Source organism: Hyperolius riggenbachi, chromosome 6 (assembly GCF_040937935.1).
Source record: "Hyperolius riggenbachi isolate aHypRig1 chromosome 6, aHypRig1.pri, whole genome shotgun sequence".
Lineage (NCBI taxonomy): Eukaryota > Metazoa > Chordata > Amphibia > Anura > Hyperoliidae > Hyperolius > Hyperolius riggenbachi.
This window is the reverse complement of record NC_090651.1, coordinates 374,212,733-374,238,294: the sequence shown is the minus strand read 5'-3', so window position 1 is coordinate 374,238,294 and position 25,562 is coordinate 374,212,733. Positions and strand designations below refer to the sequence as shown.

General features: G+C 44.2%; 1 protein-coding gene across 8 annotated transcripts in view; it reads right to left on the bottom strand.

Moving 5' to 3' along the window:
- The window catches only part of GRAMD1A (GRAM domain containing 1A), a 264,618-nt gene that overhangs the window by 190,558 nt on the left and 48,498 nt on the right, over nucleotides 1–25,562 (bottom strand). The window contains exon 1 of one of the 8 annotated variants that reach the window (XM_068241924.1): nucleotides 9,861–10,379. The exons of the other annotated variants lie outside the window; for them this stretch is intronic. Coding sequence (XP_068098025.1) covers nucleotides 9,861–9,868 — 8 coding nt within the window. The 5' untranslated portion in view covers nucleotides 9,869–10,379. Of the gene's footprint in view, nucleotides 1–9,860; nucleotides 10,380–25,562 lie in introns of those variants that run through there. 8 annotated transcript variants of the gene reach the window in all.

Sequence of the window (25,562 nt, the reverse complement as noted above, 5' to 3'; positions counted from 1 at the left end):
TTTCAGACAGGTTTTGGGCTAGTCCATCTCTTCTTGGGGGATTCTCAGCATGGCTTTTACTCTTTATAAAGACACTCCTTGAAAAAGATTAATACAAAGATGCTGGCCAGCCTCCCGGCTCGCTGCACACTGCTTTTGTAGTTGGACGGAGCAACTGCCATCCACTAAATGCTTTTGAAAATAAACAAAATCCTGAGAATCCCCCATGAGGAGGTGGACTAGTCCAGAACCTGTCACTTTTGTCAGATTTCTACTACTTACTGTAAGCGACAGCAACATAGGAGAAAAAGTAATTCATAGCACATTTTACTCTGGAAGAAACGGGCTTCTTATTTGTAAGTGTTACAGTACATAAGTGTATTTTAAATTTTAAGATTTTCGTGACAGTGGCCCTCTAACTGATGAAATTGAGGGCGTTTCCAAAGGTCAATACATAATTGCGATTGACGTTGTTTGTTTTGGGGCACCTTCAGCAAGTGTTCCCCAGCAGCTGGTTAGTGATTGGACATGCTGATCGCTATGGTTATGCACCACCACAAGTGCTGGCAACTCACTACCAGGGGCACCCCCCTTCTCCCCGCCATAGTACTGGAATATACAGCTCGGTCATACGCCCCTCCCATCGTCTCGCCCTGGCTACATATAGCGTGTAGGATCAGCTACACCCGTGTCCCCCTAGTGTGCTACAAACGCAACGCAACAACCAAATGACGCAAATCTTGACTCGTTTGCAGAGAAGCGTTAAAGGAGTTATCAGGCATTTCTAAGTAAAATAAGCGCTACTTACCCCGGGCTTCGTCCAGCCCCAAGCTCCCAGCATGTCCCTCGCCGCACTTCCGCCCTCAGCTGTTCGCCGTCGCTGCCTCCCGGTCCCCGGGAATGGCGTCAGGCCGTCCGAAAGGCAGCGACAGCGGCGAACGGCTGATGGCGGAGGTGCGGCGAGGGACATGCTGGGAGCTTGGGGCTGGACGAAGCCCCGGGTAAGTAGCGCTTATTTTAGCGAGGAGAACGCCAGCGCATACCACTAAGGTTGCCTCTGAAATGACCACCAGCTCAGTGTGCAGCACCTAAATAGATTTTCTGCACACTTCACATTCAATTCAGATGCAAATCATATGCAAATCTGCTACTACTTATCATGCAAACAGGAAACTCAGGAGGAGGGGCTGGGAGCAGCTAACCTGACAGTTACATAGTTACAAAGTTAAGGAGAGGTGGGGGGGAAAGGCTGTGCATCCCTAAACACATGTTGCAATTGAATGGTTAATTGCACAGGCATACACCGCCTCTGCCAGACTGAAAAATGCATGCCCTGCATCCAAGACAAGTGCTAACTTTTTGTAGCGATTGTGGAACTTTCCCTGTGATCAGCGCACAACGCGTGCGCTGACACGGCGGAAATCCTCCACAAGCGTATAATTTGCAGGAACCCAGCAAAAGGTGCTACGCACCCCTAGAGGGAAAATTCCTGTCGGCAGATGGCGCTGGGGAGTGCAGAGGAACCAATCCTCTGTACCTCCACAAATGCCAGACAGGAATTGTACAAAACGCAGAACGCAATCGAGGCGATTGCGAATGAGAATGAGCAAAGGGACAGGTTGTATGTGTGTGTGCCAATCCAGTCGCCACCCCGCAACCGCACACACACAACAGCAGATATGAAATAGGAACGCGATCGCGAGAGGTGCGATCGCCAGACGAGACACAAGGCAGATCAGAATAGAATACGAGGGTAACAAAGGCACAGCAAATACAATAAGGAGATACGGAAAATAATAAACGCTAGCTAACCGCGAACACCGCACTCATTCGCAACAGTGCACGCGGTTATGCGCGGTCTCCACGTGATAAGCACAATAGAGACAAGCACACCTAACTAACCATTAACAGACAAACATGAAACAGAGGACGCGAGCGCTTGCTTAACGGTTACCTCACCGAGCCTCCAGCAAGCGTAGCAGACAGACACACGAAAACAGGAACAGGCGGGAGATAGGATCCACAGCACTAGCGAAAAGTGGCTAGCGCGATCCAAGTACAGAGTAGCAGAACAGAAGGATCCCCAGCGCTGGCGAAAAGTGGCTAGCGCGATCCCAGAAGACAGAACAGAAGGATCCCCAGCGCTAGCGAAAAGTAGCTAGTGCGATCCCAGGAGACAGAACAGAAGGATCCCCAGCGCTAGCGAAAAGTAGCTAGTGCGATCCCAGGAGACAGAACAGAAGAGATAGCTGGTAGCAACCGCTGCACCAGCTATACTCCAAGAACAGAGATCAGAACCATTTCCTGTCAACCACCATAGGGACAGGACAATGGCAAACAGGCAAGACAAGACAGAACAGGCAATACAGATAATACAATCCTAACTGCACTAGGGAATCTGCCTAGCGCAAATTCAGGAATTACTCTAAGCTGATGTTCAAACAGAGAGCAAGGCTGACACCCCACCAGGAGTGTTACATAGGACGAAATCATTATGAACAGCGAAGCATTGTGGGAAAGACATAGTACTTATAGTACACGCCTCCAATGAATGTGGCCAGGCAATTTGCATGACAACGTATGCAAATTCCTCTGCAAGCACAAGCTGCAAAACTGACAGAAGCTCTTCTTTCCAGAGTCCTGCAGCATGCAAATCTACACAATGGTCAAAAGGCTGCCTGCCTGCACAGGCAGCTGAGCAAATCATCACACTTTTATTTTACTTTGAAATGCCTGATAATTCCTTTAACCACCCTGGCGTTCTGATAAGATCGCCAGGGCGGCTGCGGGAGGGTTTTTTTTAAATAAAAAAAAAAAACTATTCCATACAGCCAACTGAAAGTTGGCTGCATGAAAGCCCACTAGAGGGCGCTCCGGAGGCGTTCTTCCGATCGCCTCCGGCGGCCAGAAGTAACACGGAAGGCCGCAATGAGCGGCCTTCCGTGTTTCGCTTACCTCGTCGCCATGGCGACGAGCGGAGTGACGTCATGGACGTCAGCCGACGTCCTGACGTCAGCCGCCTCCGATCCAGCCCTTAGCGCTGGCCGGAACTGTTTGTTCCGGCTACGCTGGGCTCGGGCGGCTGGGGTGACCCTCTTTCGCCGCTGCACGCGGCGGATCGCCGCGCTGCAGCGGCGATCAGGCAGCACACACGGCTGGCAAAGTGCCGGCTGCGTGTGCTGCTTTTTATTTCATTAAAATCGGCCCAGCAGGGCCTGAGCGGCAGCCTCCGGCGGTGTTGGACGAGCTGAGCTCGTCCAGACCGCTCAGGTGGTTAAGAGACAACTGTAACAAGATATGGAGGCTGCCATATTTACTTCCTTTTAAACAATACCAGTTGCCTGGCTATCCTTCTGATTCTCTGCCTCTTACTTTTAGCCATTGACCCTGAACATGCATTGCATATTCAAACACTACAGCAGCCAAATAGATCAGCAGGGCTGCCAGGCAACTTGTATTGTTTAAAAGGAAATAAATATGGCAGCCTCTATATTCTTCTCACTACAGTTGTCCTTTAAGCATTGGCTAAACAAAAAGCCGCTGAAAGCCTGTTTAAGGCCTTGTTCACATTACATATCGCCAGTGCTATCGCAAACGCTGAGCGATTTATAGAGCGCTTTTCCAAGAGCTTTTGCTGAGTGATTGTGTTTTTTCACTTCCTGACATCAGTCAGGAAGTGATCTCTTTGACCTGGAAATGAATAAATACAATGTATTTATTCTTAAAATCGCTCAGGAAATTGCAATTGCAATACGCGATTTCCCTATACCTTCCATTGAGCAAAAACGCTAAGAAAACGGTACATGTAGTGCGTTGTTGATTTTAATATAACCGAAACGCTCACATGTGAACACTCTCGTAGGACATCATTGCACAAGTGCTTTCAGGGCCCATTCACACTTGAGCGGGAAACGCAATATCGCTAAAGTGCTAGCGTTTTTTAAAAACGCTAGTGCTATTGTAGCCTAGGACAGTGTTGCCTCGATTGATGACAATCGCGGGTGTTTCCTCGATTATTTGCTAATCGTAAATGCGTCACCTACAGCATTTTTTTCAGCGATTCTGGAGCGATTGCCATTAGCTTATATAGAACCACTAATCGCAATCGCTCCAAAAACGCAAATTTGTCCAGTGATTTTTCCGCGTTAAATCGTGAAAAATAAAATCACTCGCAGAAAACGCTAACGCACATCGCTAGTGTTTTTGCGATTTTAGGTGTGAACGATTTCTAAAATCGCCAGCGCTTTAAAAAAAAATCAAAAACGCTCATAGTGTGAATAAGACCTTAGTCCTAAAACAATTGACCATACGAGGGTTGTCCAGGAAGTAACAACCGCTTGCTTTTATCTACCACACGAGGGGTTGATTACTTGACAGACAGCCTAATGGGCCAATCAGAGTGCGGGGATCAGGTCCGGGTGACTGGACCTGCTGGTGGTGAGGGCGGGAGGAGAGGAGCCACGTTAGTTTAGCAGCATAGCGTACGCAGAGTGCCCGCTCTCAGATTAGGCACGCAATGCTGCCGATAGCGTGCAAGGACACTAATTAAGGCACTTAAAGAGGAACTCCAGTGAAAAGAATGTAATAAAAAAAGTGCTTCATTGTTACAATAATTATGTATAAATGATTTAGTCAGTGTTTGCCCATTGTAAAATCTTTTAAATCCCTGATTTACATTCTGACATTTATTACATGGTGACATTTTTACTGCTGGCAGGTGATGTAGCTGTTGCATGCTTTTTTGGCAGTTGGAAACAGCTGTAAACAGCTATTTCCCACAATGCAACAAGGTTCACAGACAGGAAACTGTCAGGAGCACCACGGTCCTCAGTTTCTTGTGGGAGGGGTTTCACCACAATATCAGCCATACAGCGCCCCCTGATGGTCTGTTTGTGAAAAGGAATAGATTTCTCATGTAAAAGGGGGTATCAGCTACTGATTGGGATAAAGTTACATTTTCAATTCTTGGTCGGAGTTTCTCTTTAAGTTTTATAGCGCGCTTAACAGCTGATAACTCTTGCTGTTACACAGCGCTAACTTTATTGAATCATCCCCAAGGTATTCTTTCTGGGTCATATAACTGTCAGGGTAACCTCTCCTCTCCCTGCACTGCTTGTCACATGACTGCAGAATTCCAGTAACTGTTTGTTCAGCAGTATTAACATGAGCCCCTCCCATCCCTCTAACTCATATGTGAGGGGTGTGGTGCTACTACAACAAAGGGATTGAAAACCTTGTTAAAAGATATTATAAATATGGTGATCATGTGGGGAAATAATTTGGAAGGTACCATGTGTCTAAAATAAAATATTTTCTTAATTGATGAATCAAGAACAGCTGTTACTCTTTATACAGCCTTTTAAACTGATACCTAAAGCTGCAGACACACGTGAGATCAACGAACGATCAACAACCAATTGGCAGATAATCTTCGTAAAAACTTTACCTAAGGACCTGAAAAGATGACGTCGAAAGATGTTTGTCTCTTAATCTGTCAAATTCTTCCCGGCAGATGTTTTTCTGATGACAATCGTCCTTTTCAAAAGCGGTGTATGGGTGCATGCATCATCCAATTTTGATTGGCCAGTTTTACCACTTTTATCCTCTTTCCCAGAAATTAAGACATCCCCCGAAAGTAAGCCCTGGCAGGAATTTCGAGCATGTATTATAAGCCCTATCCCGAAAATAAGCCTAGCTGCAGTAAGAGGAAAAAGTATGGCAACTTGTGTTATTACCGGAGACCATGGTTTTGAGGGTAGGACCATGGCTCTGTTATTGGGCCAATCACTGCACTCGCTCTTACTCAGAAAGTGCAGTGAGTGGCCCGATAAGAGTGCCATGGTCCCACCTGCAAGACAATCGGCTCCAGTAGAAACTCAAGTTGTCGTACTTCTTCCCCATAGGCTGAAGCAGTATCAGCAAAGTAGAGGATGCAGGGGTACACCAGGAGGACATGAGGGAGAGTGGAAAACACAGCAGAGGACATGGAGGAGATAGGAGGACAGGGGATAGGAGGACACAGGTACAGAGGGGGACACCTATAGGACACTAAAGGTATAAGGGGACACAGGCACACAAGAGGTGGCTCCAGCAGAAGAAGAGGTGGCACGGTGGGGAAGGCAGGAGGACACACAGCACAGGAACTTGTGTGTTCATAGAGATATAAGGCATCCCCTGACAATAAGTCCTAGCACATCTTTTGGTACAATTATTTATTTATTTACGGGGAAATAATGTACCATGAGAGCTTAAAGTGAACCTAAAGCCTGGGGAAAAAAATGAGACTAACTCACCTGGGGCTTCCCTCAGCCCCCGGCAGCCGATCGGTGCCCTCGCAGCCCCGCTCTGACGCTCCAGGACCCGCCGGCGAACACTTCCGGTTTGGCCGTCACCGGCCGACAGGCATGGGAACGCGAGCGATTGTTCGCGTTCCCAGCCTGTATATCGCCCCCTATGCTGCTATTGCGGCCTCCTGGCATAGGGGGCGATATACAGGCTGGGAACGCGAACAATTACTCACGTTCCCATGCCTGTCGGCTGGTGACGGCCAAACCGGAAGTGTTCGCCGGCGGGTGCTGGAGCGTCAGAGCGGAGCTGCGAGGGCACCGATCGGCTGCAGGGGGCTGAGGGAAGCCCCAGGTGAGTTAATCTCATTTTTTTTCCCAGGCTTTAGGTTCACTTTAACCACCACACTATCTGTTGGCCTGCATGGAGGATGTAAAATTGTCCAACCAAAATTGGATGTGTGTACACTCCCAAAAGGTGCGCACACACTTTCAGATATAAATCTTTGGAAAATGGGAAATCAGTTTGCTGCATAGGTTTGACATGGAGGTTTGAACGATCGTTCTATCGATGCTGTACACATACAAAAGATCAGTTCATGTAAGAGACCTGAGAAATGCTTTTGTAGTCCATTTACTTCCTTCTTTTTCACGCTTGCGCTGTTCACATCGGGGATAAGAAATCTTGCAATCTCATAGGGTGTGTACACACATCCAATCTTGATAGGCAAATTTTGCAATCTCCATGTAGTATGCGGGCCAATAGATTCTGAATGTGAACAGATTGTATAGGTAAGCTGGCTAATCAAAACTGGATGTGTGCATGCACCCTTAGGCCTGGTGCACACCAAAAACCGCTAGCAGATCCGCAAATGCTAGCAGATTTTGAAACGCTTTTTCTTATTTTTCTGCAGCGTTTCAGCTAGCGTTTTGCGGTTTTGTGTAGCGGTTTTGGTATAGTAGATTTCATGTATTGTTACAGTAAAGCTGTTACTGAACAGCTACTGTAACAAAAAACGCCTGGCAAACCGCTCTGAAGTGCCGTTTTTCAGAGCGGTTTGCGGTTTTCCTATACTTAACATTGAGGCAGAAACGCCTCCGCAATCCAAAATCTGCAGCAGCCCGGGAGTATGCGTTTCTGCAGAATGCCTCCCGCTCTGGTGTGCACCAGCCCATTGAAATACATTACCCAAGCGGATCCGCACCCGCAAGCGGATCGCAAACCGCAGCCGAACCGCTCTGGTGTGCACTAGGCCTAAAAGAGGAACGCCAGTGAAAATAATGTAATAAAAAAGTGCTTCATTTTTACCATAATTATGTATAAATGATTTAGTCAGCGTTTGCTCATTGTAAAAGCTTTCCTCTCCCTGATTTACATTCTGACATTTATCACATGGTGGCATTTTTACTGCTGGCAGGGGATGTCAGTGGAAGGAGATGCTGCTTGCTTTTTTGGCAGTTGGAAACAGCTGTTATTTCCCACAATGCAACAAGGCTCCCACAGTGTGATGTCAGAACCATGGTCCTGACATCACACTGTGGGAGGGCTTTCACTACAATATCAGCCATACAGCGCCCCCTGATGATCCGTTTGTAAAAAGGAAAAGATTTCTCATGGGAAAGGGGGTATCAGCTACTGATTGGGATGAAGTACAATTCTTGGTTTTGGTTTCTCTTTAAAGGACAACTGAAGAGAGAGGTATATGGAGGCTGCCATATTTATTTCCTTTTCAACAATACCAGTTGCCTGGCAGCCCTGCTGATCCTCTGCCTCTAATACTTTTAACCGGGTCTATATGAAAAGGGCGCCTGTAAAAAAAGGGTGCCTGGTGTAGCCCATATATACCAACTTCTGCTACAAAAAAGGCACCCGGTGTAGCCCATATAAACTTCGGCTACAAAGAGGGCGCCTGGTGTAGCCCATATAAAAACTTTGGCTACAAAAAAGGCGCCTGGTGTAGCCCATATAAAAACTTCGGCTAGAAAAAAACTCCGGGATGTGTAAATTACTATTCCCCCTCCAGGCCGCCATGGATAGTGGGGGAATGAAATAATTCGGCTTACAGTGCTTGTAGCCCATATACAAACTTAGGCTACAAAAAAAAGTCAATAATATGGGCTACAGAGGGGCACCTTACTGTAGCGGAAAAAAATATGGGCTACAAAGGGGAGCCCGCTTGTAGCCGAAAACCTTGTAGCCAAAAAAATATGGGCTACAAAGTGGAGCCCGCTTGTAGCCGAAAACCTTGTAGCCAAAAAAATATGGGCTACAAAGGGGAGCCCACTTGTAGCCTATATCAAAACTCGGGCGCCCTTTTCTACACCTTGTAGCCCATATTTCCAGAAATAACATTGATGTCTATGGCGGCGCCCTTTTCATACAGGCAGCTCGGGCGCCCTTTTCAACCGATACCCTTCTAACCATAGCCCCTGAACAAGCATGCAGCAGATAAAGTGTTTCTGACATTATTGTCATATCTGACAAGATTAGCTGCATGCTTGTTTCTGGGGTGATTCTGACACTACTGCAACCATATAGGCCAGCACGGCTGCCAGGCAACTAGTGTTGTTTAAAAGGCGATAAATATGGCAGCCTCCATATACCTCTCACTTCAGTTGTCCTTTAAGGTATGTACGCACATTAAATATAGATTGTCTGAAACGGCCAATAACAACTGCTTTAGCTGGCGATTGTTCAAATTTCTAATGTGTGTACGCCGATTTGTTGCACAAGTAATTGCAAGTGTGCAGGCCCTTTTCTCATACTATACAGATGTGGTATGATTGGACAGGATTGCAAAATCAAGATTGTACAGTGTATGACCTTTTTTATACTCGCATATACTGTATATAAAAGATCTGGCAGTGTATGACCTAACTGGTCTCGTCTATCTCTCCATTCCAGGCTCATTCTCCTTCTCTGACCCCGCTGGAAAATCGTGACCAATGCTTCTGGTTTTTGGGCCATGAAATCTCTGGTTATATGCCTATTATATAGAATACTGACGCTCCCCCCTCCAGCACAATCCCATCCCCTGCCTAGCAACAAGGAATTCAGCAGTTTGGTTAAATAGACAGTATGATGGTGTATAAAACGGTTTGCGGTCGTGCAACGCACCACTGGCCAGACAGCTGCAAGGCACGGAATGACGCACTATCATTGCGCTTTTGCATTTTAGCAATTGTGGTTTGGTTGCAACACAGCGAAAATACTTTCTCTTTTTTTCTTTTTAAGATCTGCAGCAAGTCGTATGGATTTCGGGTTTCCGTGGCTGACGGGTTGCCACGTTATAACCTCCAACAATTGCGATATTGTTTCCCAAAACACAGAACACGTGTACCCAGCCGGGGACCCCCACCATACACCGCCCCCCCCCCTGGACGGCGTGCAGTCTCAGCTTCCTGGCGTTAACCCTCCATTGCCTATCTGCTGCAGATATTTATTTATTTTAAATCATCTAACCGGCTGCACGGAGCCGTTTGGCGAGCATTTTCTTCCTGCATGAGAGAACGCAGCGTGGCGGACGCGCAGCACGACCCGCCGCAAATAACAGACACAGGTGAAAAATAAAAAAGGTGGGGGGTTTTTATACTCACTCAATCATAATGGGAGCCTCCACGTGTCTTCAGCCCACGATTTTTTCCCCCAGGCTAGCATCTGCGTCCGGCGGTAGCCGGCTTCATCCCCGCGACGTTGGGACGCAGCGTTCTTCTCTGCCTGTAATTCATTGACTTCTCCCGGATCATATCTTTGATTGATTTGCGTCTCACGTCGCCCTCGCTCTCGGCGTGCCGCTGTAGGCGTCTGTGTGCGAATCTGGCGATTTCTTTTTTTACAGAATTGGATTTTTTTCTTTTCTTTTCCGCAGCTGAGAGCGAGCTCCCTTCTCCTGCTGCCTAAGCCGCCTCTGTCGGTCTGGTTAATTCTTTTGTGCCATTACATCTGTTTCCTTTGTGTGTGTGCGCCCTTGTGTGTGTGTGTGTTGGTGAGCGCGTCCGGTCTCCGCAGACGACTACGCTAAGAGCGATCCAGCGTCCCCATATCGTCCCCTTTCTTCTTTCGCCTTCCAGGGCCTTTGGAGCAAGGCTTGTGAGTTCCTGGCTGGCTTGTATGGGTTCCTCTGTGACTCCCAGCATGGAAGGATTCAGAAATATGACACCCAGGCTCCCCCACCTCCGCTGGTGTCATTCATCAGTTCCCTCCCCATCCGACCCCCTTTTCATGTCTATAGCAGGAGAAGGGAGAGAGCAGAAGGAGCCATCATGCAACAGGCAGGGATGGTGTCACAGCCCCCTCAGCGGCCATGCTGCAGAACACAGAGGGGCTATGGGATGTTGTTACGCTGCGCACACAAGAGGCGTTTTTTATATTTTTTTTTGCACAGGATGCTGCAGCGGAAATTTGCAAACTGCTTTGCAAAATGATCCAGTCTATGAGGCTTTGCAATCTTCACTAGACTATTTTTAATATATATATATTATTTTATTTTTTATTTTATTTTTTTTGGGGGGGGGGGGGGGGCTGAGATGCAACAAGGCGAAGCGACTTTTTCAAGGTCGTAGTGGAAAGACCGTGATATTAGCTCGCAACAAACGAGCGATTGTACCCGCTGAACCGGTTCTTCCTGGCAACACTGCACGATTATTATGATTATTATTTCTTTAATGTGTCGATGGAAATGCTGGTCGCAGACGTCCATTTGTTTTCCTTTTTTTGCGTTCGTTCACATTAAAAAAATATAGTTGATTTATCGATTTAATTATATCGAGACAAAATAATCTAGCGTTCAAAAGAAATATTGGGCATCGTTAAGGCTCGTTTCCACCGCGTGATTCTTATGACGAGCAGCGATTTTCTGAGTGCTGAGCGATTGTTTCCTGGATCTTGTGACATGGGGACAGGCGCGATTAGGTGAAGGATGTTTTGCGACACACGGTGACAAATAATGTCACGACTACGTAGTGTGCATGCGCAGAGCGCTCCTGGCGGCGGGCGTGCGATCAAGGACAAGGATGCGCGTCGCCGGGCAGCGCCTTCACCGACTCTCCCGACCAGGCAGCAGCTTTGGAGGGTCAGTACACAATAACGGAGGGGGACAGAGGAGAACGGGGGTACCAGTGGGCATGAGGAGAACCCACTATACATGCTTGCTCCCCCCGTTTTTTACATTTTCGTTTGCGTTACGGTATCCTTTAAGATCCCTGACGACTCCCATGCAAAGTGCCGCGATCATTTGAACTCTGGGTCACGCCCATCGAGTGACGCCGCATGATGTCACATGTACCCACCGGCAGGAGGATGGATCGGGGAACGCTGGCCGCTGGGGGACGTCGCTGTGATCTATTCTCCTGCGTCATTAGGTGAGTATTCAGCGTTACTGTTCACGTCTGGGGTCAGTGTGCCTTCGCTACTCAACCAAGGGTGACACAGTTTGAAACTACATTATAATGTGGCTTTTTAAATTTGTATTTTATTTTTATTTTTTTTTTGGGGGGGGTCCAATTTTTTTCTTTTTGTTTGTTTTTTAGGTCATCTGACATAGAAAGAAAAAATCAAACAGAAAAATAATTTTCTTTTTTCTTTTCATAGATTTGACTATTCGCATTTTTTTTGCGAAAAATCATATCTTTGATAAGGTCATTCATATGGAAAAAAAAAAAAGATTTATATCGAGTCGTACAAAGCACCCATTAACAGTGCAATGTTATATGTCTAATGGTACCCATACACGGTACAATAAAAACGTTTGATTTTCCCGTTTTTTTTGTTTTTTTTTTACCAAAACTATTGAATCAAAAGAAAGTTGAAAAGAATCTTTTTTTAGATAAAGAAAAACGAATGATTATACAGTTTTTTCTATAAAATTCCGATCAGACAGGTTGGAAAAATCTTTATATTCGATCTAACAGAATAATCGAACTAAACGATCCAATTAAAAAAAATGAAAAATTGTATCATGTATGGGTACCTTATGTCATATCTCTATGCACTGTTATATGTCATTTGACCTTGCCATGTACACTGATATTTACAGGAAAGGCAGAGGGATTCATTTATATGTACCTGGGGGACCCCCTTGAAAAAAACTGTACCCTGCAACTTGTGCTTACAATTCTGAAACTCCACACAAAGGTAGCCCATGACAGCCTGTGTTTGTTGGTCAGTCACACGCCGCTGTACTAAATCGGAACAAAATGGGAAAGCGATTCCTGCATCAGTCCCTTCTGAATGGGGGAGTTCAGCGGAACGCCCCTCTAAAGGTAGCCATCACTGGTCGATTTGCTATTAGATCGACCAGCTGACAGATCCCTATCTGATCGGAGTGACACAGGAAGCGCCGGGATGGAGCCGGAACAGAGCCGTGCAGCGCGGAGAAGACGCCCGGGAGCCAGCGTCAGGTAATGTATACCTGATCGGATCAGCCGCCGCTAGCGACGTGCACTTTACCCGCGGGCGATCGAGGGTAATTTCCCGCACGGCGCGATCGACGGACCGATCCGATTTCGGGAGGAAATCGGATCGGCGGGTGCGTTTAGCGCGAACGATTGGCAGCAGATTCGATCCCAGGATCGAATCTGCTGTCGAAACGGCCGCGAATCGGGCCAGTGTATGGCCACCTTAACTTTTACTTCTGATGGGTTTATCTCCTGCGAGTTGTGTATCTTCACTGAGTGTGTTTACATAATTACCTTCTGAACAGTACTGAGGGAAAGAGGCAGAGCTCAATAATAGGAGGGGATTCAGAATTATGACTCACTGAAAGTAGGGTTTCCGGAGTATGACTCCATAAAAGTAGGGATCCCGGAGTATGACTCAATAAAAGCAGGGATTCTGGAGTATGACACAATAAAAATAGGGATTCGGAATTATGACTCACTAAAAGTAGGGTTTCCGGAGTATGACTCAATAAAAGTAGGGATTCCGGAGTATGACTCAATAAAAGTACGGATTTTGGAGTATGACTCAATAAAAGTAGGGATTCTGGAGTCTAACTCAATAAAAGTAGGGATTCCGGAGTGTAACTCAATAAAAGTACGGATTTTGGAGTATGACTCAATAAAAGTAGGGATTCTGGAGTCTAACTCAATAAAAGTAGGGATTCTGGAGTATGACTCAAAAGTAGGGATTCTGGAGTGTAACTCAATAAAAGTAGGGATTCTGGAGTATGGCTCAGTAATAGTAGGGATTCTGGAGTGTAACTCAGAAGTAGGGATTCTGGAGTATGGCTCAATAAAAGTAGGGATTCTGGAGTATGACTCAATAAAAGTAGGGATTCTGGAGTATGGCTCAAAAGTAGGGATTCTGGAGTATGAATCAATAAAAGCAGGGATTCTGGAGTACGACTAAAAAAAGTAGGGATTCTGGTGTACGACTAAAAAAAGTAGGGATTCTGGGGCACGACTCAATAAAAAGGGATTGTGGAGTATGGCTTAATAAAAGTAGGGAATCTGGAGTATGACCCTAAAAAGTCGGTATTCTGGATTATGACTCAATAAAAGTAGGGATTCTGAAGTATGACTCAAAAGTAGGGATTCAGGAGTATGGCTCGATAAAAGTAGGGATTTTGGAGCATAAATCAGTAAGGCTGCATTTCCACTTGTGCGGTGCAGAATCGCCGGGAAATCACCGCAGACGAAATCGCATGCGGGTGCGATTTTGCATGCATTTTTTCCCGCGATTTCGCATGCGATTTAGCATAGGGTAGTAGGTGGGCGATTTCACCCATGTCACTGCCTGTGTAAATTAACATCATCTCCTATGCGAAATCGCATGCGAAATCGCGGGGAAAAACGCATGCCAAAATCGCATGCGATTTCCCTATTAGATACATTGTATGCGATTCGCTTAGCGGTGTGCGGGGAGCAAATTCTGACGGCTCTGCCGTGCAGATTTTCCCCGCACACAAAAACGCTCCGCACAATGCACAAGTGGAAACAGGCCCATCCACTTGTATTGGCTGTGCGAATCCGCATGCGGACAACGCATGCGGATTCGCTATAGTGGAAATGAGCCCTCAAAGTAGTGATTCTGGAGTATGACTCAATAAAAGTAGGGATTCTGGAGTATGGCTCATTAAAAGTAGGGACTTTGGAGCATAAGTCAATAAAAGTAGGGATTCTGGAGTATGACTCAATAAAAGTAGATATTCTGGAGTATGACTTAATAAAAGTAGGGATTCTGGAGTATGGCTCAATAAAAGTAGGGACTTTGGAGCATAAGTCAATAAAAGTAGGGATTCTGGAGTATGACGCAGTAAAAGTAGGGATTCTGGAGTATGACACAATAAAAGTAGGGATTCTGGAGTATGGCTCATTAAAAGTAGGGACTTTGGAGCATAAGTCAATAAAAGTAGGGATTCTGGAGTAGGACTCAATAAAAGTAGGGATTCTGGAGTATGGCTCATTAAAAGTAGGGACTTTGGAGCATAAGTCAATAAAAGTAGGGATTCTGGAGTAGGACTCAATAAAAGTAGGGACTTTGGAGCATAAGTCAATAAAAGTAGATTCTGGAGTATGACTCAAAAGTAGGGATTCTGGAGTATGACTCAATAAAAGTAGGGATTCTGGAGCATGACTCAATAAAAGTAGGGATTCTGGAGTATGGCTCATTAAAAGTAGGGACTTTGGAGCATAAGTCAATAAAAGTAGAGATTCTGGAGTATGACTCAATAAAATTAGGGATTCTGGAGTATGGCTCATTAAAAGTAGGGACTTTGGAGCATAAGTCAATAAAAGTAGGGATTCTGGAGTATGACTCAATAAAAGTAGGGATTCTGGAGTATGGCTCAATAAAAGTAGGGACTTTGGAGCATAAGTCAATAAAAGTAGGGATTCTGGAGTATGACTCAATAAAAGTAGGGATTCTGGAGTATGGCTCATTAAAAGTAGGGACTTTGGAGCATAAGTCAATAAAAGTAGTGATTCTGGAGTATGACTCAATAAAAGTAGGGATTCTGGAGTATGGCTCATTAAAAGTAGGGACTTTGGAGCATAAGTCAATAAAAGTAGGGATTCTGGAGTATGACTCAATAAAAGTAGATATTCTGGAGTATGACTTAATAAAAGTAGGGATTCTGGAGTATGGCTCAATAAAAGTAGGGACTTTGGAGCATAAGTCAATAAAAGTAGGGATTCTGGAGTATGACGCAGTAAAAGTAGGGATTCTGGAGTATGACACAATAAAAGTAGGGATTCTGGAGTATGGCTCATTAAAAGTAGGGACTTTGGAGCATAAGTCAATAAAAGTAGGGATTCTGGAGTAGGACTCAATAAAAGTAGGGATTCTGGAGTATGGCTCATTAAAAGTAGGGACTTTGGAGCATAAGTCAATAAAAGTAGGGATTCTGGAGTAGGACTCAATAAAAGTAGGGACTTTGGAGCATAAGTCAATAAAAGTAGATTCTGGAGTATGACTCAAAAGTAGGGATTCTGGAGTATGACTCAATAAAAGTAGGGATTCTGGAGCATGACTCAATAAAAGTAGGGATTCTGGAGTATGGCTCATTAAAAGTAGGGACTTTGGAGCATAAGTCAATAAAAGTAGAGATTCTGGAGTATGACTCAATAAAATTAGGGATTCTGGAGTATGGCTCATTAAAAGTAGGGACTTTGGAGCATAAGTCAATAAAAGTAGGGATTCTGGAGTATGACTCAATAAAAGTAGGGATTCTGGAGTATGGCTCAATAAAAGTAGGGACTTTGGAGCATAAGTCAATAAAAGTAGGGATTCTGGAGTATGACTCAATAAAAGTAGGGATTCTGGAGTATGGCTCATTAAAAGTAGGGACTTTGGAGCATAAGTCAATAAAAGTAGAGATTCTGGAGTATGACTCAATAAAATTAGGGATTCTGGAGTATGGCTCATTAAAAGTAGGGACTTTGGAGCATAAGTCAATAAAAGTAGGGATTCTGGAGTATGACTCAATAAAAGTAGGGATTCTGGAGTATGGCTCAATAAAAGTAGGGACTTTGGAGCATAAGTCAATAAAAGTAGGGATTCTGGAGTAGGACTCAATAAAAGTAGATATTCTGGAGTATGACTCAATAAAAGTAGGGATTCTGGAGTATGGCTCAATAAAAGTAGGGACTTTGGAGCATAAGTCAATAAAAGTAGGGATTCTGGAGTATGGCTCAATAAAAGTAGGGATTCTGGAGTATGGCTCAATAAAAGTAGGGATTCTGGAGCATGACACAATAAAAGTAGGGATTCTGGAGTATGACACAATAAAAGTAGGGACTTTGGAGCATAAGTCAATAAAAGTAGGGATTCTGGAGTGTAACTCAATAAAAGTAGGGATTCTGGAGTAGGACTCAAAAAAGGTAGGGATTCTGGAGTATGGCTCAATAAAAGTAGGGATTCTGTAATAGAAAGGACTCAAACTTGCTGTATTTATATCTCTGTCTCTGAAAGGTGAGGTACAGTATTTCAAACAATTACCGCAAATCAGCCGTGCCTTTATGCTTGGTTCACACAGGCGGCCGGTGTGATGGCTGGTGGTAGTTGCGCCATTTAAGTGAACGAAGCAAAAAAGCTGTAGACATCATTTAAAAACAACTTCCATTCATTTCATTGGACAGTGGTTGATCACTTTTAGAATGACACCGGCCGAGAACTTTGGGTTTACCGCCGCGCAGGAGCACGTGTGAACCAGACCTTACTGGTATGTGTGGACTTTTTGGGGGGAAGAGGGTGGAGGAAGTCCAACAGCTCACAAACACAGCCTGAAAATGCAACCAGACCGCATAGCCAGAGGGAAGGGAATCCAGAAGACAAGACAAACAACATTTATATCGCGCTTTTCTCCAGTCGGACTCAAAGCGCCAGAGCTGCAGCCACTAGGACGCGCTCTATAGGCAGTAGCAGTGTTAGGGAGACTTGCCTAAGGTCTCCTACTGAATATGTGCTGGCTTACTGAACAGGCAGAGCCGAGACTCGAACCCAAGACGCGGGGACTTGTATTTATAAAGCACAGTTATAGGCCACAGATAACTTGGACATTTCTTTATTTTTTTAGGTCATATTCCGCAGTGCTCACCGTAGTCGGACCGCGACACTGTATCCGTGGCCTCCTGACAGTGCGGGCTGGATAGGTCTTATTAGCTATATTTAGTGAGAGCTCACACTATTGTGAGTCGCAGCGGTACCAGGTCCATGTGATCCCAGTAACCAGGTTTTTCCAATACACAGACAGAGAACGGCCTCTCCAGTTACCCGGCCTGGGGCTCAATGTCAGGGTCTCCCAGAGGGAGCTGGGAAAAAAGGGCGCATGCCGCTAGTGGACAAAAAGGGCGCCGCCATTCACTCCCATAATAAATAGCGTTTAATGGGCGCCGGGTAGGAAAAAAGGGCGCCGGAGCTAAATAAAGTTTATAAACGGCGCCAGGAGCTAAATAAAGTTTACAAACGGCGCCCGGAGCTGTTTAATGATTTATAACTGAACTTGTGGTGATTTACGTTTATAAAATGCACCCGTGCCGAATAACGTTTATGAAAATACTAAACATATTTATCTTATTTAAATAATTAAAACATTATTTAAAGTTTTATCCCTTACTGTTTGTAAAACATTATTATTCACAAAATAAAGCGATCAGTACGTAACGTAAATTGCAAAATATTTTTTTAATCCACAATTAGTAAAACATAATTATCCACATAATAAAGGGGGGTCTTAGGTTTAGGCACCAACAGGGGGGTCTTAGGTTTAGGCACCAACAGGGGGGTCTTAGGTTTAGGCATTAACAGGGGGGTCTTAGGTTTAGGCACCAACAGGGGGGTCTTAGGTTTAGGCATTAACAGGGGGGGTCTTAGGTTTAGGCATTAACAGGGGGGTCTTAGGTTTAGGCACCAAGAGGGGGGTCTAGGGGTTAGGGGTAGGTACAGGGAGGGTTACTTAGGCACCAACAGGGGGGTCTTAGGTTTAGGCACCAACAGGGGGGTCTTAGGTTTAGGCACCAACAGGGGGGTCTTAGGTTTAGGCACCAACAGGGGGGTCTTAGGTTTAGGCACCAACAGGGGGGTCTTAGGTTTAGGCACCAACAGGGGGGTCTTAGGTTTAGGCACCAACAGGGGGGTCTTAGGTTTAGGCACCAACAGGGGGGTCTTAGGTTTAGGCACCAACAGGGGAGTCTAGGGGTTAGGGATAGGTACAGGTAGGGTTCTGTGTAAGAGTAGGCTTAGGTATAGTTTTAGTAAAATTTTAGTAATAATTACTAATATATTACAACATTTATTACGAACGTAGTTATATTTATATCATCTTTATAAACAATATTTTCAAATTTTATTATAACAACAAACCATAAATGACGGTTATTCACAATAATATACAATTATAACAATTAAACATATATTATTGGTTTTTTTATAAACGTAATTATAAGTTTAACTTTTGAAACAGGGAAGATTAACGTTTTCACAATTTCCGATTTCATAAACATTATTTAATGATTTATAATTTTGTTAAACATTATTTGTAAACGAAATATAGCACACTATATTTATAAACCCTATTAATGATTAATTATTATTTAGAGTTTACACCCCGCGCCCTTTTTGTCCAGGCGCCCTTTTTGTACGTACGCCTCCCAGAGTGCAGACGTCAAGCTTGCTCTCTCCCCACCAGGTCACATGCCCCCTGCAGCACCAGAGGATTCTGGGAAAAATCACATGCAATGCTTTGTATAACATTAATCCCCACTTGGGGGTTCTGTGCAGCACTCAGTTGCAGAACTTGTTTTAATTTTTTTTTTTTTTTTGATTAGCTGAGGCCAAATAAAATCTGTTTTTATGGGTTTGATCAGAAGCCCCATTAAAGGGAACCTGAAGCGAGTAAAATTGTTTAAAGTAAACACATGACGTAGCTGCAAATGAATATTACATACTTACCTCACCATCAGTTCCTCTCAGCAGCTCACCATTTTCTTCTTACAGTGATCCCTTCCAGTTCTGACAATATTTTGTCAGAACTGAAAAATACCAGTTGCTGTCAGTTATATATCAGCAGCTGTCAGTTATAACTGAATGTGCAAGGTAATGTCCATGTTTCCCTATGGCTCAAGTGGGTGATATTACAGTTTAACAGTGTGCTGAGCAGGTAGGTGTTATGGGATAGCAATTTTTATAATGGAGGATGGAGAATTCCACTGATCACAGTGGACAAACATGACGCGGGAGAGGAGAAAGAGATTGATGAGCAGACTACACTGGAGGTAAGTATGACCTGTGTATGGTTATTTTGACTTTTTACTTTCAGTTCAGGTTCTCTTTAACAGCTGTGTCCCGGCATTGGGATTCACAGTTAGGTTGGTTGGAATGAGAAACATTTGATTTGAACATTTTTGTTCATATATTGGAAGAACACCTCTGTGTCTCCATTCACCTGCATTCAGAGTGGCATAAAAATGCTTAGCCTGGCAGCCCAAAAAAGCCTGCAGAGCCTGCTGTTGACTCCATCAGCTGATTTTTAAAAACCTGATTATTATAATTATTTTATCACAATACAAACCTTTTGTTTAAAAAAGGGCACATCTAATGGACACTCTGCTTACTAGGCTGCCACTTATATTTAGCTCCGGGCTCAGATTCAGCTCGTTACTGTAAAGATTTTATAATGGAGCACTGATTAATAATGCAACATTGCTATACGATTGATTTTAGACTTGTGTTAAAGAGAGCGATTGTGGTACTTTGCGCGGGAGTCGTTGAAGTACTTGGCGAAATAAAACTGATTATGATCTTCGCGATCCGATTCGGTGACGGTCGTTATTGTGGCGTGATGCTAAGCAACGTTTGCGTGGCCGTGCACCTGTACCCACGTCGCGGTATCGCAGAAACAAACGCTCGGGGCTCAAAAAATCGTTGGTTATCGGGAAAATCGTCGGGAAAATCGCAATGTGGGTACACAGCTTTATACAGAATGCAACGGGCTGATTTTAGGACAAAGGATCGTACCTGTTACAGAAGGCGGGTTACAGAAGGCTAACCGATCTTTATTACTGGCCATAAATGCAGCAATTCACAATAATGAAAGAATTGGGGGGTATTTGTGATTTCGCCGGCCGTTTAACAAACGGAACGAAGCGGGAAAATTTTACAAGCACATTCTCCAAGAATAGCTAATTATAAGCGGCAGTTAATTTATGATGAGCGTAATCACTGAGATTTTACTGTGCCTGTATAAATGTGTGTAATAGGTTAAAGGCATACACGGTTATTATAAGTGATGATAAAGACTTCCCTGCTGGCTGTTTGGTTTTTTTGTAGCCTGCAGTCATTCTGGCACGCTTGTTTGCAAACTAAACAGAAAAATAGATGACTGGTGGATAAAGACAAAATGAGCACAAACTATTTCCACGCTTGAATCCCCGGGTACAGCGGTGCTGTATTATGAGTATTAGGTATTTATATAGCACCGATATCCTCCGCAGCGCTGTACAGAGTATATATATTGTCTTGTCACTCACTGTCCCTCAGAGGAGCTCACAATCTAATCCCTACCACAGTAATATGTCTCTGTATGTATTGTGCAGTGTATGTATCATAGTCTAGGGCCAATTTAGGGGGAAGCCTATTCACTTATCTTATCTGTATGTTTTGGGGATATGGGAGGAAACTGGAGTCCCCGGAGGAAACCCATGCAGACACAGGGAGAACACACAATCTTTGTGTGCCTAGCTTAGGCATGGGCAAACTTGGCCCTCCAGCTGTTAAGTCCCACAATGCATTGCAGGAGTCTGACAGCCACAGTCATGACTCATGAAGGCAAATGCATTGTGGGACTTGTAGTTCCGTAACAGCTGGAGGGCCAAGTTTGCCCATGCCTGGCCTAGCTCCTAAGTGTCTCTCTTTTGGAGAGACAGTCCCTCTTTGGGAACCCAATATGCCTGTCCCTCTTCCCCTCTCCTTTGTCCCTCTTTCAGGACTCATGTACAGATCTGTGTAAATATATGTATTTTATCTACTAAAAAAATGTGTTCAATTGACTCTAAACTTTGTTCCCATACTATAAATTGATACATTTGTTATTTTCAAATGTTAATATTGATGGAGCAAAGTTTTCAGGAAAAGCAGCTTACTTAGAACGGAGAGAAACATAGAGAGAGAATACAGGAAACAACAGTCCCATAAAGATCACATTTTACACACAATGACATCTTGTGGTTGTTTTACTATACTGCGGTTTAAGGTAATAATGTTGTTAAATCTCTAACAGATATGAAGGGAAATTAATCAGGATAGAAAGGAATAATGTGGTTTGAATTATAAAACAACATATAGTTCTTATGAAATCTTTATGGTATGTGTGACAGGAAATGGCTATGGGTGTGGCCTAAGTGTCCCTGTTTCTTCTCTCAAGTAGTTGGTAGGTATGTGTGATCCGCCGGCCGCATCCGCCTGTAAATCCACTTGGCTAATGTATTTCATAGAGATGGTGCACATCGGCGGTTTGAGGTTTTAAGCAAACCACAAACGTGTCTCCTGCTGCAAGTTTGCAGTTTGCAGAAGCGTTTCTGCCTCAATGTAAAGTATAGGAAAAACGCAAACTGCTCAGGAAAACGCTACATCAGAGCGGTTTTCCAGGCGTTTTTGTTACAGAAGCTGTTTAGTAACAGCTTTACTGTAACAATATATAAAATCTGCTATACAAAAACGCTCCCAAAAACGCTAGGAATGTGTAGAAAACCTCTCTAAACATGCCTAAAATGGCTCTGAAATCTGCTCCAAAAACCGCTAGCGTTTTGAGGATCTGCTAGCGGTTTTGGTGTGCACTGGGCCTAACTTATAGATGCGGTCAGTTACATCTTTAAATATTGTTGTTACGCATCTAGAATAGCAGTGCTGGCCCCACCCATCCACATGGAAGCCAGAAAGCAGTCATTCGCTGGTTTCCAATCAAATTCCACATCAGGTGACAATGCTGTCCAATTGGGCTGCAGGTTGTCACCTGGGTATGCTTTACTGTCTGTCCCACAAAAACTTCAACATCCTTTTATGTATACTCCGCCCCCCAGCAGTCTGAAGTATGTTGACCCGGCCCTCGTCCCAAAACGTTTGGGGACCCCTACACTAGACCATGGCTGTTGGGAACGAACAGTAAAAACCATGGCGGACATGAATCGTTTAAAGAAATATCCCAATGATGGTAAAAGATAGATTGTCAGGGCCAGGTCTTTTTGCTGCCTGGGGCAAACTTGTGAGGATGCTGGAGGCAGCCAATGGGAGCACAGCAATCTTAGTGAGGGAGGAAGGGGCGGGCCCAGTTTCACCAACTCATACAAACAGCAGTGAAGTCAGACCTGGACCAATCGTAAGTCGCCAAAATTGGGCTAGAATAATAATACAAGTGTATTACATTGTTGACAAAGGGCCTATTTTTTCAGTTTAAAGGACAACTGAAGAGAGAGGTATATGGAGACTGCCATAATTATTTCCTTTTAAATAATGCCAGTTGCCTGGCAGCCCTGCTGATCCTCTGCCTCTAGGACTTTTAGCCATAGACCCTGAACAAGCCTGCAGCAGATCAAGTGTTTCTGACATTATTGTCAGATCTGACAAGATTAGATGCATGCTTGTTTCTGGTGTGATTCAAACACTACTGCAGCCAAATAGATCAGAAGGACAGCCAGGGAACTGGTATTGTTTAAAAGGAAATAAATGTGTCAGCCTCCATATACCTCTCACTTCAGTTGTCCTTTAAAGAAACACACATGCCCTTCAAGTTTAACCAGAGGCATAAATATGAACTGCAGGTTGCATAAAAATAAATGTGATAGGAACCCCAGACCTTGGCGCATTTGAGCAATGACAACTTCTATTTCCCCTCAGATGTACTGTAAGGGCCCTTTTACACTTAATCAGTTGGTGTGCGTTAGTATGCGTTGGTACGCGTCAGTGCGCGTTGGTATGCGTTTTTTCCATAGCAGTGTATTGGGAAGAAGATTTCAGTTAAAACGCGTTAAGTGTGAAAGGTGCCATAGGAAACCATGGGACTTACTTTGAAAATCAGTTTTCTTTCCGTTTTAACTGAGAGCAACTGATTAAGTGTAAAAGGGCCCTTAGGTTCTGTTCACATTATATATAGCCAGCGCTATAGCAAGCGATGAGCGATTTATTGAGATTCTTTTTTTAAAGAGAAACTCCGACCAAAAATTGAACTTTATACCAATCAGTAGCTGATACCCCCTTTTACATGAGAAATCTATTCCGTTTCACAAACAGACCATCAGGGGGCGCTGTATGACTGATATTGTGGTGAAACCCCTCCCACAAGTAACCCCTCCCACAAGAAAAGTTGGAACTTTTGTGGGAAATAGCTGTTTACAGCTGTTTCCAACTGCCAAAAACCATGCAGCAGCTACATCACCAACAGTAAAATGGTCACTGAAGTTCCTCTTTAAAGAGGAACTCCAGTGAAAATAATGTAGTAAAAAAAGTGCTTCATTTTTACCATAATTATGTATAAATGATTTAGTCAGCGTTTGCTCATTGTAAAATCTTTCCTCTCCCCGATTTACATTCTGACATTTATTACATGGTGACATTGTTACTGTTGGCAGGTTATGTAGCTGCTCCTAGCTGTTTTGGCTGTTAGAGACAGCTGTAAACAGCTAATTACTGTCTGTGAACCTTGTTACATTGTGGCAGTTTGCCCAGAGTACCGCGGTACTCAGAGCTTCTTGTGGGAGGGGTTTCAGCACAAAATCAGTCATACAGCTCCCCCTGATGGTCTGTTTGTGAAAAGCAATATATTTCTCATGTAAAAGGGGGTATCAGCTACTGATTGGGATAAAGTTCAATTCTAGGTTGGAGTTCCTCTTTAAGCGCTTTTCTAAGTGCTTTTGCAGAGCGATTCTATTTTTCACTTCCTGACGCCTGTCAGGAAGTGAACTCTTGTACCCAGAAATGAATAAATACAATGTATTTATTCCTGAAAGTGCTCAGGAAATCGTTATACAAAGCGATTTTTCAAGCGCTTTGCAAATTCCCTACACCTTCCATTGAGGCAAATCGCTCAGAAAATGGTCCAGGCAGCGCTTTGGTGAGCGGATCGGAAACGAACCGCTCAGATGTGATCACTCTCACAGGGAATCATTGCACAAGCGGTTTTAGGGCGATTTCTGAAAACGCTCATTGGGATTGATTCACTAAACCGGGATAACTCATATCACGGCTGTTTTCAAGTTTGCACGCAATTGCGAATTGTTGCGCGCAATTTGCGAAAACGGCCGTGATATGAGTTATCACGGTTTAGTGAATCAAGCCCAAGTGGGTGTGGTCATGGGTGGAGATAAATGTACAAATGCTGGTTAGAGAGCCAGATGTGCCTCCCTTCCCCCCTTTAGATAGCCAGATCTGCCCCCTATAGTTAGCCAGATGCGACCCCTTCGTTCTGCTGCTGTTAACACTTCTGCACTCCTCTGCAGTGGGAGGGAGAGAAGCAGTGGCACTTCGGGCAGCCAGCGAGCTGCCTCTTACTCACTTGGGGGTGCGGTGGCCATGCTCTGCGCCCCATTACAGTGCTGCGCCTGGGGACATGTGTTCCTCCTTGCGTCTCTGCCTCCTCGTAAATTTTTATTTAGTTCAGGTACCTTTAAATTGTCTCTTTTTCAAGCTAAATAAGACCAGTTCTTCCATCCCTCTGATTAATCTAGTTGCCCATCTTTGTAACAGTTCTAAAAAGGTCAATATCCTACCTATAGTGCAGTGCCCAAAACTGTATCCCCTACTCCAGAGGTGGCCTCACAAGTTATTTATACAGGGGGAGTAATATTCACTTTAAAGGACACCTGAGGCGAAAATAAACTAATGAAATATACAATTGTATCTACCTTCCTTCTCCTAAAAAATGACTTTTAAGATATTCCACAGTTTTATGTTTAAATCTACTTTTTAGGTTTTTACTGTTTTATTGTTTTTACTCATTGACACATTCATTGAAGTATGCCAGAGCTAAAATCTATGAACTATTGAACTTTTTTATCTCTTTCCTGCTCTCAGAAGCCATTTTCTGCTAGGAAAGTGTTTTATAGTTGGAATTTCTTATCAGTGAGGGTCAAGCTACGTACACACATGCGACAACGATCGTTCGTTGTGAACGACGAACACATTTTTAATTGAGGAAGGAGCGACCTAAGTAAAGTTAGTTTTTAAAAGTGTGTAACGATCTGATCGTTAGAACGAACGTTACTTCACGTAAAGCAACTATTGCGCCAACGCATAAAAATGAAAAGTTCCATGGAGAAATAGCGAAATGCGCATGTCAAGCCTAGTACGAATGACCGTTTTACAACGATGTA